We start from the raw sequence: 15,048 nt of genomic DNA, 5'->3' as shown, positions 1-15,048 counted from the left end.
TTGAGAGTGTGAGACTGTTTAAAATAGATGCAAAAATCAAAAGAAATCGAAAAACAACAAAAAATACTTCTTTTATGGAGTAAAAGGTGAAGAAGGAGATGGTGGCAATAAGGGTTTAGAGTATGAGAGTTTCGAACCTTACTCTCTCTCTAACACCCTAACACTATTTTATTAAGTTAAGTTTGAATAATTATAAGGAGACCCTTAGTTGGGCAAGAAATTACAAAGAACATAACATAGAAAGGATGGGTCCAGAATAAGGCCCATTATAGAAAGGAGCATAAATAGTAAGAAAGGATAAACAGCCTATGGGCCATTCGGCCCATCTTCTCTACACTCCCCCTCACGCTGAGCATAGATGCCAATCATGCCAAGCTTGCCAATATCATGTTGAATTTTTGCCTTGGGAGTGCCCTTGGTGAGAAAATCTGCTAGCTGTCCTTCAGATGTGATGAAAGGAAGACATACTTCACCCAAGAGACCCTTTCTCGAATAAAGTGTCTATCGACTTCAATATGCTTAGTTCTATCATGTAGCATTGGGTTGTGAGCAATGTTGATGGCGGCCTGATTATCACAGTACAAACATCATTGGCTTGTCATGCTCAACCCCTAGTTCCTCCATCAATGATTTTAGCCACAATAGTTCAGAAACTCCATGTGCCATGGCCTTGTATTCTGCTTCAGCTGAAGATCGAGCAACAACCGATTGTTTCTTGCTTCTCAAGAAACAACATTACCAGCCACCAAGCTGCAATACCCAGAAGTAGATCTTCTGTCATCAATGTTTCCAGTCCAGTCAGCATCAGTATAGGCTTCAAGTTTCATATGACCATGCCTTAAATTCTTCACATTACTTCTCAATTTATAGGCTCTAGTCACATTTAATTTTTGAGAATAGGCTTCTGCAACACTGTCCCAAATTTCCTTTGCTGAATTCATCCATAGATAGTGTTGGCTAATCTGTGGCTGCATTGAATTCATAAGCCACCCAATAACAGTGTAATTATCTTGCATCCACTTCTCATAGGATGGATCATCCTCTGGGGGAGCCTTTTTGCTCCTGGAGGTAAAGCCCCACTTTCCTCTACTACATATATAAATCTTTATCGATTGTGACCATGCCAGATAATTAGTTCCATCCAGCTTGACTGTGGTCACAGTCAATAAAGAATCAACTGGAGTCCCCTAAACTTGTCCAAATTCAGCAACATTCTGTTTTCAATCTCTGAGGAGTCCATCATGTAAACTTCAAATAGGATTTCAGCCGACTACTGAATGAGGATAGAGCAAGGATTGTGTCAAACCAGCCTCAAAACAGCAATACACAAAGCCAAACCACACCTGGAAGCTGTGCGAACCAAGTCTGAAGTAGCACCTTGTTGTCTACACGAGACACTAAACAGCTTGGTTTGGTCTTCAAGAAGTAATCAGAAAACCTCCAAGCACTGTGCACCCAGTCGAAGCTCCTTTTCTAATCAGAAATTCTAGGTACTCACCAAAAAGTACCCCAAAAAGAGCAAAGACCAGTTCGTATTGATGAAGAGGCCTTTTTACAAACACAGTGTGGGCAGCAAAGAAGACCCCACTGTCAAAGGTGAGAAACACCTCAGGAACAGTCCGTACAAGGCCCAAAAACAACCAAATAGAAGCAACAACTCGCAGTACTGAATCCAAAGATGTTTCAGCTGTTTGACAGTCCAGAAAATGAATGAAAACAACCTAGAAATCTCTGGGTTAAACTAGATTAAAAATAGCCAAATAGTTGTACAGTTTTCAGAGAAACTTCGGACACTTCAACAGTCCAAAAACAGAAAAATAACCCAGAAATAACTGAGCACAACTTACAATTTCTGACTTGTTACAGACTGTATAATTAAAATAGGAGATGTTACAGGTTGTATAATTAAAATAGGAGATGTTACAGGCTGTATAATTAAAATAGGAAGTAAATACTAGGGAGATATGATGTTACAGACTGTATAACTAAAATAGGAAGTAAATACTAGGGAGATATGATTTACCTTGATTGTAGGACAGATTTGTAGGAATTTGATTAGTCTTCTTTCCTAATATATTCTTTCCTAACATAGAATTTGTAACTTGTATATATACATACGAGATTGATGAATAATACAACAAATTCTTCTTCTTCTCTGTTTACTCTTATTTTACATGGTATCAGAGCATCTAGTCTCTGCTTGCCCTTTTGTTTTAAGTAAACAGTAGGTAGAGGAAAATTTCTGGGTGTTTCGGGTCACCTCCTTGGAGCAGTCAAAGCATCTAGTCTCTGCAAAGTCCGGCAGTCAGCAGCCCTGCGCGTGTGTCTCACGCACCGCCTGAAGATTCTGCCATAGTCACACGCTCCCACACGTGGAGGCACATCTGTCGCCGGAAATTTTTTTTTCGATCATTGTCTTTTGGCTCGCCTCGTCCTGTATAGCACGTATTTGTGCTTTGTTATGTGCATATCCATCCCGGTGTTTTCAACAGGTGTGCTCTGTTGATTTTCGGTGTCAAAATATTCTGTTTATTTGAATTTTGAGGTTATGGCAGACAAGAAATCAGTAGTTATGTTGGATGTTATTCCAGTGATGTAAAAAATAACTGAGCATAAGCTTAATGGCTCTAATTATCTGGATTGGAGTAAAACTGTTCAACTATATTTGCTGAGTATTGCTATGGATAACCATTTAACTGATGACCCTCCTAATGATGGCTCGAGAAAGTCTTGGTTGAGGGAGGATGCCCATTTGTTCTTGCATATACGCAACTCCATTGAAAGTGAGGTGGTTGGTTTAGTCACTCACTGTGGATTTGTTAAGGAATTAATGAACTATCTAGAGTTCTTGTACTCCGAAAAGAGGAATATTTCCCGCATTTATGATGTGCGCAAAGCCTTTTACAGGGCAGACAAAGGCGATAGATCTCTTACAAGCTATTTCATGGATTTCAAGAAAACATATGAAGAACTTAATATGTTGCTTCTGTTTAGTACTGATGTGACTGTGCAACAAGCTCAATGAGAAAAGATGGCTGTTATGAGTTTTTTAGCTAGCCTACCTTCTGAATTTGAGACTGCTAAATCTCATATTCTTTCCAGTTCAGAGATCTCTTCTCTACAAGATGCTTTCAGTAGGGTCCTTCGTACAGAATGTTCTCCACCTGTTCAGCCTAGTAGTGCCCTTGTCAGCCGCAACAATACATCTGAATCGGGGAGACAACAATACAAGAGTGGTAGTGGTAGGTCAAGTAACTATGGCAGAAATACTAATACTCGTGGACATGAGTTAGGAGAGATAGTGTGTCATTACTATCATAAGCCAGGACTTATGAAGCGGGATTGCAGGAAGTTGTAGAATAAGAATACTCAGTCAGCCCATATTGCATCTACCACGGATACTTCTGAGAAGTCTGTTATGATATCTGCAGATGAATATGCCAAATTTGCTCAGTACCAAGAATCATTGAAACCTCAATCTACTCCTATTACTGTCATCGTCGAGTCAGGTAAACCCAATACATGTCTTGTTTCTTCCTCTTCAAAATGGGTCATTGATTCTGGAGCTAATTTGTGCAAGTACAACATGTATAGAAGATTCAATGGAATAAACTTAGTTATATAAATTATTAGCTGTCCATAGTAGGTAGGATGCTAGATCAACATTTACTTCTATCAACTAATTTCTCCTCTGTAGAATCTGGATTCTCTATTATACATAGAAAAGCATGCATATGATAAGATGTTAAACAGAAACTACTATAATATATTCTTCTGATCACCCATCATGAGAAAGCAATATTGCTTTGCATTTCAGATAAAAACCTAAAAGTAAAAGAAACCTTCATTTTAACAGGTAAAAAAGCCACATTACCAGAATGTTGCATCAAAACCTAGGGATTTTTGACTTGATGTGCCAATGGTAAAATCTCAGGATAACAAGCATAAGAGACCAAATTGACCTAAACAACTGCCAAGATAGACCGAATTGCAAAACGAAACTCTAAGACCAGTGGGTTTTACAACCCCCAACTACCCGATGATTTCAAAATTCCACTAAAAGGTTGAGATCAAATATAAATATGTTCAGCATGTAGATTGAACAAAAAAGTAGAAATCAAATATAAATTTTGGTGCTAAAAATAGAGGATTTAAATCAGCACATTGAAATCCCATTTCCAAGTTCAAATAAAGAAAAATACCACAAAACAAATGAGTTGATAAACATCCTCTTCTTACCAAGAAGAAATTTTCTTCTTACATATTGTCTTTCAGTTGTCATGTGTGTTTAATAGATAGGACAAGTTTAACATTCACTACTTTTATTTTCTTGCATAAGATATCTATTAACTAGATCAAAGATGATCCATTGAAAATCCTAATAGAAGAGAAAAAAAAGTTCTTATTATAAACCTTACAGGTGTTTATATAAACAATGAAACAATATAAACCAAATGTGTTACCCCCTTTCTTATGTAGCAGCCTCTCTTTTATACCAGAAAAAAATACAATTAAGACCACAAGAGACCTATATATGATGTCATTCAACAAGTTGCCAGGTCTGTGTAAAAGGGAGTTTTGATACACAAGTCTTACCTTTCCTAATGTAATGTCATAGAATTGTCTAAATCATGATCAATCCCCAATTAAAATATCAATCCAATCCAACTTTGATAGTTCAAGTTTTGCATATATCTTGTGTTGCTGCACATATTGTTGTTGATGCTGCTAAAGTTGAATGTGATTCATTGGAATCAGAAGGCAATGATGTTGTTGATTGTGAAGCAAAGAATGATGGTGCATACATGGTCAGATTGCTTTCTTTCTGGATTGCTAACCCAACAACTCCTTTTGTTGATGGGTCAGAGCATCAAGAGGAACCAATCTCATGGATGGTTCCAAATGCATCCAAGTGATGTGATAGTTCTCGAAAGTGATGAACTATTGCAGGACAATAGATGCTAGACAGTGTTCCTTGTGATATTGAAAAGTTGGATTCTTGACTATTGTCAGGAACATTGGTGTTAGGATTTGATAAACACGAGTAACCTTCAATGTCATTAACACTATAAGAAGTTTGCATGTCAACAACATCTAGTAAGCATGGATAGTGTTCCTTAGCATTACTAATGTCAGAAACTATTGGATAAGCAACTAGTGGATATGGATATGATAAACAATTATTAATTTGAGAAGGCAATCGGTCAGAAGTTGGTGGAAATGGATATGATGAGCAGTTATTAATTTGAGAAGGCATTGGGTCAACAACTGGTGGCATCGATAAGATGGGCAGTTACTAATTTCAGAAGCCAATGGGTGAGCAACTAGTGAGTAGTTTTGGCCAACATTACCCATTATACTATTACTATCTGGATTTTTGCAGAGTACCCATTGATGGAACTGTTATAGACCAAAAATCGAATATTAGAATAAGATGTAAAGAAAGAACAAATGAAACTACACAATAAGAAAAAATATAAAGTAAACAAGTTGTAGGTATATAGTGTTCATTTAGACCCTCAAAGCACAGTAGGCACCACATCAATACCACATGAATGCCTGCGATTAGTTTGCAGCCAACCCTCCCCTATGATGAACCTACAGCATGCATCGCAGGACTACGATAAACTCACGGTTCACCGAACATGCGCGATGGACCCATTCTTGACCTAGGCCAATCCAAACCTGAGCTGAACTTGTGATGAGGTTCACTCATGCTCGGTCCTATGATAAACCCTAAATCACTGCGGCATCCCAATCCGCTAAGAACCACTCTCAAATGCCACCTGCGCACATAACGTCAAAGGGACAAGCCTAACAAGACGCCATGTAGGTCTAATGAGATGCCGCCCACCAAACGATGATGTCATTATTGCTATGTCAGTTAAGTGAGGCATGCACAAGGCAATAACACATGTGAGTTATGAGGATCTCTGAGTAAAAGCAAAATTGATCCTCGGATAGATCCCCATAGAGACACGTGGTGAAGCCCCAACAATGCCCTTAAAGACTAACAACGAATCCAATATTCCCTTTCCTAGTAGGAAACGAGTACCTCTAGCTCCTTCCTTTCAAGATCTTAGGATCTTCCTCATAAATAGAGATCCCCCTCATATGAAAGACACTCATCCATTCATTGATTAACCCTATTGTCAAATCCCCTACCTAGCCATCTCTTTGCCCTCTTCGCCTCAACCTCTCATTTGATTCATCATCCCCGGCCGTCTTCTGTCTTTCAAGGTGACCATCACCTTTAGCCCCGTTACCACATTACTTACACAAGTAGTTATAAATAAAATTCCAATGTTAGAATAAGATGTATAGAAGGAACATTTATGGAACAAATGAAACAACCCAATAAGAAAAAGAAAACAAGTAAACAAGTAAGAAGTAACTAAAACATGTTTAGCCTGCCCAAGACCATTTGAAAGTGAAAATTCATGCATAATCCAATTTTTTTAAGCATCTTTACAAGATCGACCGCCTTCCTTTCTCTAGTGATAATACACTAAACTTTTGGTGAGAATCAAGTCTATTTTCTACCTTTCAGTCACATAAATCTACCTCTCCTGTTACTTTAGCAGATGGGTCAACATCTTGTGTTATTGGGTCTGGCACAATTAGTCCAACACCATCACTTCCTTTGTTATATGTTCTTAGTTTACCTCAGTTATCATTTAATTTAATTTCTGTTAGCAAACTCACTCGTACCCTTAATTGTTGTGTCTCATTTTTTCCCAATTATTGTTTATTTCAAGATCTTACTGACTGTTAAAGAAGCCTATGTTTAGGATCTCAGGTTCAAGTACAGTCTATGTTCCTAAGACTGTTAAAGAAGCCTTTTCTCACCCTGGATGGCGTAATGCTATGATTGAGGAGATGAATTCTTTAGAGGACAATGGTACTTGGACCTTGGTAAATTTACATGCAAATAAGAAGGCTATTGGGTGTAAATGGGTGTTTACAGTTAAAGTCAATCCTGATGGGTCCATTGCCCGATTGAAATCTCGTCTTGTTACTAAAGGATATGCTCAAACTTATGGAGTGGATTATTCTGATACATTTTCTCCTGTTGCTAAATTTACTTCTATCAGGTTCTTTATTTCTATGGCAGCTACTTATAATTGGCCCCTTCATCAGTTAGACATCAAGAATGCTTTTCTTCATGGGGATCGTCAAGAAGAAGTTTAAATGGAGCAACCGCCTGGCTTTGTTGCTCAGGGGGAGCATGGGAAAGTTTTCTATCTTCATAAGTCTCTGTACAGGTTGAAGCAGAGTCCTCGTGCCTGGTTTGGAAAGTTTAGTCAGACAGTCGAGAATTTTGGTCTGAAGAAAAGTAAGTTTGATCATTCTATTTTCTTCAAGCACTCTACTGCTGGCATCATTTTGTTAGTTGTGTATGTGGATGATATTGTCATTACAGGGAGTGATACTACAGGGATTTCATCCCTTAAATCCTTTCTCCACACTCAGTTTCATACCAAAGATTTGGGAATGTTGAAATACTTCTTGGGTGTTGAGGTAACAAGAAGCAAGAAGGGAATATTCTTATCTCAAAGGAAATATGTACTTGACTTGTTGTTTGAGACGAGAAAGTTGGGAGCTAAGCCATGTAGCACTCCAATGATTCCTAACTTGCAGCTCACAAAAGATGGTGAATTATTTGAAGATCCTGAGAGATATAGAAGATTGGTTGGAAAGTTGAATTATCTTACTGTAACTCGTCCAGATATTACGTATTCAATTAGTGTGGTGAGTCAGTACATGTCCTCTCCAACAGTTAATCACTGGACAGTTGTAGAACAAATTTTGTGCTACTTAAAAGGAGCACCTAGGCAAAGAATTTTGTATGGCAATCATGGTCATACTAGAATTGAATGTTTTCCAGATGCTAACTGGGCAGGATCCATGGAAGATCGAAGGTCTACTTCAGGCTATTGTGTATTTGTTGGAGGAAATCTAGTTTCATGGAAAAGCAAGAAGTAGAATGTTGTCTCACGTTCGAGTGCAGAATCGGAATATAGAGCCATGGCCAAGTCTATGTGTGAAATAATGTGGATATATCAGCTTCTGACTGAAGTAGGTCTTAAAACTTTAGTACCAACCAAGTTGTGGTGTGATAACCAAGCTGCTCTTCACATTGCATCTAATCCTATTTTTTCATGAACGAACTAAGCATATCGAGATTGATTGCCATTTCGTTCGTGAAAAGATTCAGGAAGGTTTGATTTCCACAGGTTATGTGAAAACAGGAGAACAACTAGGAGATATCTTCACGAAGGCTCTTAATGGGGTTAGGGTTGATTATCTTTGTAACAAGATGGGCATGATTAATATCTATGCTACAGCTTGAGGGGGAGTGTTACAGACTGTATAATTAAAATAGAAGTAAATACTAGGGAGATATGATGTTATAGACTGTATAACTAAAATAGGAAGTAAATACTAGGAAGATATGATTTACCTTGATTATAGGGCAGATTTGTAGGAATTTGATTAGTCTTCTTTCCTAACATAGAATTTGTAACTTGTATATATACATACGAGATTGATGAATAATACAACAAATTCTTCTTCTTCCTCTGTTTACTCTTATTTTACATGACTTAAGCTCCAAATCAGAAACCGAACTGTTCTTTTTCTCTGATTCTTCCTAGTCACAGAACCACTCTCCAAGAGATTTGAGTCTTGGGCACCCTCCAATGACCTCCAAGAATCAAACAACACAAGCTGAAGCTTCCAACCCTAGAACACTCTCATGTAGTCGGCTGGACTACACCCATATGAGAGCCCAAGCCAAGTTCAGGCCTGCTCTGGTACTAAGAAGAAAAACAGTCCTTGAGAGTATGAGATTATTTAGAATAGATGCAGAAATCAAAATAAATCAAACAATAGCAGAAAATACTTCTTCTATGGAGTAGAAGGTGAAGAAGGAGATGGTGGCAATAAGGGTTTAGAGTATGAGAGTTTCGAACCTTACTCTCTCTCTCTCTAACACCCTAACACTATTTTATTAAGTTAAATTTGAATAATTACAAGGATACCCTTAGTTGGGCAAGAAATTACAAAGAACATAACATAGAAAGGATGGGCCCAGAATAAGGCCCATTACAGAAAGGAATAAGGCCCATTACAAAGAACATAACATAGAAAGGATGGGCCCAAATACAAAGATGGGCATGATTAATATCTATGCTACAGCTTGAGGGGGAGTGTTACAGACTGTATAATTAAAATAGGAAGATGTTACAGACTGTATAATTAAAATAGAAGTAAATACTAGGGAGATATGATGTTATAGACTGTATAACTAAAATAGGAAGTAAATACTAGGAAGATATGATTTACCTTGATTATAGGACAGATTTGTAGGAATTTGATTAGTCTTCTTTCCTAACATAGAATTTGTAACTTGTATATATACATACGAGATTGATGAATAATACAAGAAAGGATAAACAGCCTATGGGCCATTTAGCCCATCTTCTCTACAAAAGTACTTTAGTGGACCTAGATCTTTCACTTCAAATTTGGAGGCTAGGAACTTCTTCAACCTTTGTATTTCTGAGCACTAGTTTCCTGTAATGATGATATCATCCACATACACTATCAGTACAACAATCTGTTCTTGACATCTCTTCACAAAGAGAGTGTGATTAGACTGACATTGTTTGAATCCTATTTACTAGACCACCATATGAAATTTGCTGAACCACACCCTGGTAGATTGTTTTAAACCATAGAGAGACTTTCTTAGCTTGCACACCTTATTTTCACACCCTTTGGCACAGAACCCTGGGGTTGAACCATGTACACCTCCTCCTCCAAGTCACCATTTAAGAAGGGATTCTTTATATCCAACTGATGTAATTCCTAGTCAAGGTTTGCAACCAATGATAGAAGAACCCGAATTGAGTTCATCTTACCTATTGGAGCAAACGTCTCATCATAATCAACACCATAGACTTGAGTGTACCCTTTTGCTACCAACCTTACTTTGTACCTTTCAACTATCCCGTCCGCCTTGTGTTTCATTGTAAACACCCACTTGCACCCTAATGGGTCCTTCCCCCTTGGAAGATCCACCAACTCCCAAGTCTGATTCTTATGGAGGGCATTAATCTCCTCCTTCATAGCATCTATCCATTTAGGGTATTTTAAAGCCTCTACAACATTTCTGGATATAGATATGTTATCAACTACAGATAGGAAAGCTCGATAAGAGGGGGGAAATGTAGTCATAGGAGACATATTGGGTAATGGGGTGTTTGGTAGTGCATGACCTGACTCCCTTTCTTTGAGCAATAGGAATGTCAAGGTCATCCACAACTGAAAAGGGAGATGGGGTATCAATAGGTGGGATAGTACCTAGTTCATTTGGACTTACTTCCTGGGAGCCTAAAGGTGTCGGTTGCTCAATGTTTGGTGGCTCCACATCTTTGCCACATTGCTGATCTCTACGATGTGTAGGTTGGAAGACACGAAAAGGAGTATGATCCAGAATAGAAGGAAGAAAGACTTGACGGACGTGGACTTGCTTCTCCTCTTCCACGCTACTCTCCCCCCAAGGGGAAGCAAGGAAGAATGGTTCAGACTCAAAAAAGGAGACATCCATAGAGATAGAAATTATGATCAATGGGATCAAAGCACCGATAACCCTTTTTAGTACAGGAATACCCCAAAAAGACACATGGAATAGACCAAATGTCTAACTTACCATGAGATGGAGATAAATCATGGAGAAAAGCACGACAACCAAATACTCTCATGGGAATGGAAAACAAAGGAGATTGGGGGAACAACAATTGATGAGGGGCCTTGTTGTCCAGCACTCTGTAAGGCATGCGATTGATGACATAAGCAACAGTCAATACAACATCTATCCAAAAACATTTTGGCACATTCATGTGTAACATCATCCCTTGTGCAACCTCAAGGAGGTGTCTACTCTTCCTCTCTACAACACTATTTTGTTGCGGTGTTCTTGCACATGAGCTCCTATGAATGGATCCATGGGAAGCAAAGAACTCATTGAGTTCATCATGGAAATAATCATTCGCATTATCTAATTGAAAATTTTGAATTTTAACATGAAATTGTGTAAACACCATCCTTCGGAAATCTCGCACAACCTTTGGAACTTCGTCTCTACTACGCATGGGAAACACCTATGTATAATAGGAGAAATCATCAATCAATGTGATAAAGTACTTATACCCACCCTCCGAAGTTATAGTAGTAGGCCCCCACACATCAGAATACACAATATGGAAAGGGAATTTTGATCTTTTATTATTTGAATGAAATGTTGTTCTACATTGCTTGCTCAACTGGCATGTTTGACACTGGAAATTTGATACTGAACATGACTTAAATAAATGAGGAAACAAAGACTTCATTATTTCAAAAGACACATGACCTAACCAATTATGCCACAAAAAAAAAGTTGACTCTTATTTGACTGACTATGTGACTCTAAAGAGACACTGAGAAACCAGCCTTGTTGTCAAGTGTGTAGAGACCATCCACTAAGCTTCCTCTACCAATCACCCTCTCAGAAGTTAGATCTTGAAAAACACATGATCAGGAAAAAAGGTCACACTGCAGTTTAAAGAGTTTGTGATACTACTAATGGAAAGCAGATTGATGGGAAGTTGAGGAACACACAAAACATTATTTAAGTACATAAGGAAGGGATATTGATCCTTGGCCAGCAATGGAGGAGAACAATCCATCTGCAAGTCTCACCTTATCCTTTCCTGACAAAAAGGTTATAAGATTAAAAAAGATTTGGCTTACCAGTCATGTGGTTGGAGGCCCCTGAGTCAATGATCTAGGGGGAATCAGGGGCAGTGGATACATGAAAGGCAGATGCTGCATTACTTGACGTAGACACAAATGAAGTAGAAGGGGTACTAGTGACTAAATTATCCATCTGGCGCAAGACCCTACCATATGATTCCAAGTGATTTCGGAAGGAATTCATGATATCTTCCTTGGGGTCAGAACCAGTGAAGTACTCCCGAGCAGTATGTTGACAGATGTATTGTATGTACTGTACACAGGTTTAGTGCCCGTAGGGATATTCTTGTAATTTTGTAGACCTCTTGTGTTGTACGACTAGTATAGTATAAATACAAATGCTTCACTCACATGAAGCAATTCTTTTGAGGCCTTAAGTCTGCAGCCACTTCTTTCTTCTTCTTCTTCTTCCTTCCTTCTTTTTGCTTGACATGGTATCAGAGCGAAACCAACTAGGCCTAGAAAACAACCAGCTGAGGTCTCTCTCCACTATTGTGTAGAAGCTATAGTCCTGATGCTCAAAGACAAGGAAGAGGAAGCATTCTCTAGTGTTGTGGTTAGTCTCCACTGCCGAGTAGGGTTCTACTACAAGAAAACTGACTGTTCAACTTCCTAGCGCAAAAAAGGGTTTTGCTACAAGAAAGCTAACTGTTCAAAGAGAAAATCATCATAGGCAAAGTATGCACTCCATACATCAGCTCTGAAGACCAACTAGCAGACATCTTTACAAAAGGGCTAAACCATTCCAGACACCAAGATCTCTATGACAAGTTGGGCATGATTGATACCTATGCCCCAACTTGAGGGGGAGTGTTGACAGATGTATTGTATGTATTGTACACAGGTTTAGTGCCCGCTGGGGTATTCTTGTAATTTTGTAGACCTCTTGTGTTGTACGACCAATATAGTATAAATACAAACTGCTTCATTCTTTTTCTTCCTTCCTTCCTTCTTCTTTTTGCTCGACACAGTACCAGTCAACACTCCACCAAATTGAATATCTTGGGTTGCCACATTATGTGTTGTATTAGGCCTTTTCTAACCCTGCACCTTACCTTATTCTTGGTTCTTTACAACTCACTTTGGCCTCCCATGGAGCTCCCATTATGTGTCTTGTGTATGCCTTGAACGTCGGCAATGGCTATAGAACAACTTGTCCTTATCATCAACTTTCTTGGAGTCATTTTTCTTTCCCATATTATTACCACCCATTGTAGTTAATGCCACCTGTTGCTCCCCCTCGGTTGTAACCATCACACTCCTTCTTTCCTTAGATTGAACCAGGGCATAAGCTTCTTGAACTGAAGGCAACTCCTCCTTACTCCCTAAAATCTGAACTCTAAGAGGTTGATATACAGGGTTTAGTCCCAACAAGAAAGCAAAAACCCGCTGTTGAGAAACCAACTTCTTATAGGCATTAGTATCATCATCATGTTTACATTCTATAGCTTGATAGTGGTCTAACTCCTTCCATACTAAAGTAAGGGCTGAATAATAGACCGACAAACTACGGTTCCCCTGTTTACAAGTTGATGATTCAGCTTGTAACTGGTAAATCTTAGCATAGTGCCTCTTCTCAAAATAGGTGGTTTTGACTTGTTCCCATATTTCACTAGCAATGTCTACCCACATAAAGTTCTTCTTCACATCGGGTTCATGGTTTCTAGAAGCCAGGACATCACCATACTGTTCTCTTGGTTCCATCTATCATGTTTTGTTGTTCCATTCTTGGGTTCTTTGACTCTTCCATTTATGTACCCAGCTTTTCCCCTGGCTGTTATGTAAAGTTTAACACCTTTAGCCCACTCCAGGTAGTTCAGGCCATTCAAAGGAGTAATTGGCATAGGAAATATCATATTTTTAGCTCCCATACCAGTTGTACTATGGGTTGATGTAACCCCATATGAGGCAGGATCATCATTTGCCATTGATAGAAACAAAGACTACATGACAAAACTTAAACCACAGGTGCACAAGCCTAATCCCCAATCAACTACTAACTCTCACAATTATAGTTAAGGCACTAAACACTCAGAAATCTGCTTCTGAAACAAAAACCAATAGCTGAAATCTAATGGCAGCCACTAAATAGTTCAAAAAACTGTCCAAAAACACTGTTGAAATCCTTTAGCAATAATCAAACCATCCAAGAATAGTTCAAACCATCCAGGAAATTGGACTTCAACCAAACAATTCAAAAAACAATCTAGAAATAACAAACTACACTACTGAAATCCTCTAGCAACACTCAAACCGTCCAGGAATAGTCCAAAAAATTAGACTTCAGTTATCATTGGTCTATGCACAACACACATCAACCAATCACAGCACATACCTATGACAAAAAAAAAAGGGAATCACACATCCCTGTACAACACCTGTACGAAGGTGCAAATCCAAGACTGAGTCTTCACAGCATCATCCAAAAGAAAGAGATCCTTCACAGCATCGGCCCCCTCCTACTAGGGATACCTTGGTGCTTCAACAAAGGAAGAACCCCCCCCCCAAAAAAAAAAAAAAAAAAACAACAACAGTTTATGGTTCTGATCAGTCTGATTAGGGTTTCTGCCTTCACTATCCAAGAGTTAGAAAATTGGGTGGAAGATTTCTAGGTGAAGGAATGTGATTCAAAGGAGAAAAGAGATTCCTATCACCCAGAGTTATGCTCTGATACCATCTTTTCTTTCCAGAAGAGAGAGAAGTGAGAGAGGAGAGGAGAGAAGAGAGATACAAAGAAAAGATAAAAGGAAAAAGTGTTTGAGAGTAAAAAACTGAAGCTGGTAGCTCCTAACTTCCTATTTGTATTAACATGATGTATAATAAAAGAAACAAAAATTACAAGCATGCCCCTAGTGGCCCACCCTAATAATAAGAACTTAAACAAAGAAAAGAACATGCTGACAGCATCCTAGACTGACAACACCCTAACAGCAGAAATAAAATAAAATAAAAAAAACTAATTCTAACAACAGTTCTCATATTCCCATTGCTAGGAGAGGGACAATTAGGGTGATGACATTACTTTGTCCTCTATTTTACATGTCTCCTAGACTTCACACTAATCTTTTTTCTATGAGTAGTCTGACAAAAAATTTGAACTCTTCAGTGACTTTTCTTTCAGGTAATTGTGCTTTGTAGGATCTGGAGTCAAAGAGGACAACTGGGAATGGTCGGGAGGTGAACGGTGTCTACCTTCAAGATGAACTTCCAAGACATCAGAGCCACCGTGTTAATAGCAGTAGTAGT

At 38.6% G+C, this 15,048-nt stretch overlaps 1 protein-coding gene across 1 annotated transcript; it reads right to left on the bottom strand.

The window, feature by feature from the left end:
* Window positions 1-12,906: 12,906 nt before the first annotated feature.
* On the bottom strand, window positions 12,907-13,506 carry LOC148844389 (uncharacterized). The gene has a single exon (XM_088959547.1). The coding sequence runs from the start codon at window positions 13,504-13,506 to the stop codon at window positions 12,907-12,909; it is 600 nt and encodes a 199-aa protein (XP_088815673.1).
* Between the last annotated feature and the right edge of the window lie 1,542 nt (window positions 13,507-15,048).

The sequence above is a fragment of the Nelumbo lutea genome, chromosome 8 (assembly GCF_056320005.1).
Source record: "Nelumbo lutea isolate HS-2025 chromosome 8, American lotus-T2T, whole genome shotgun sequence".
Taxonomy (NCBI): Eukaryota; Viridiplantae; Streptophyta; class Magnoliopsida; order Proteales; family Nelumbonaceae; genus Nelumbo; species Nelumbo lutea.
The sequence above is the reverse complement of the archived record's forward strand: the minus strand, read 5'-3'. Positions and strand labels throughout refer to the sequence as shown.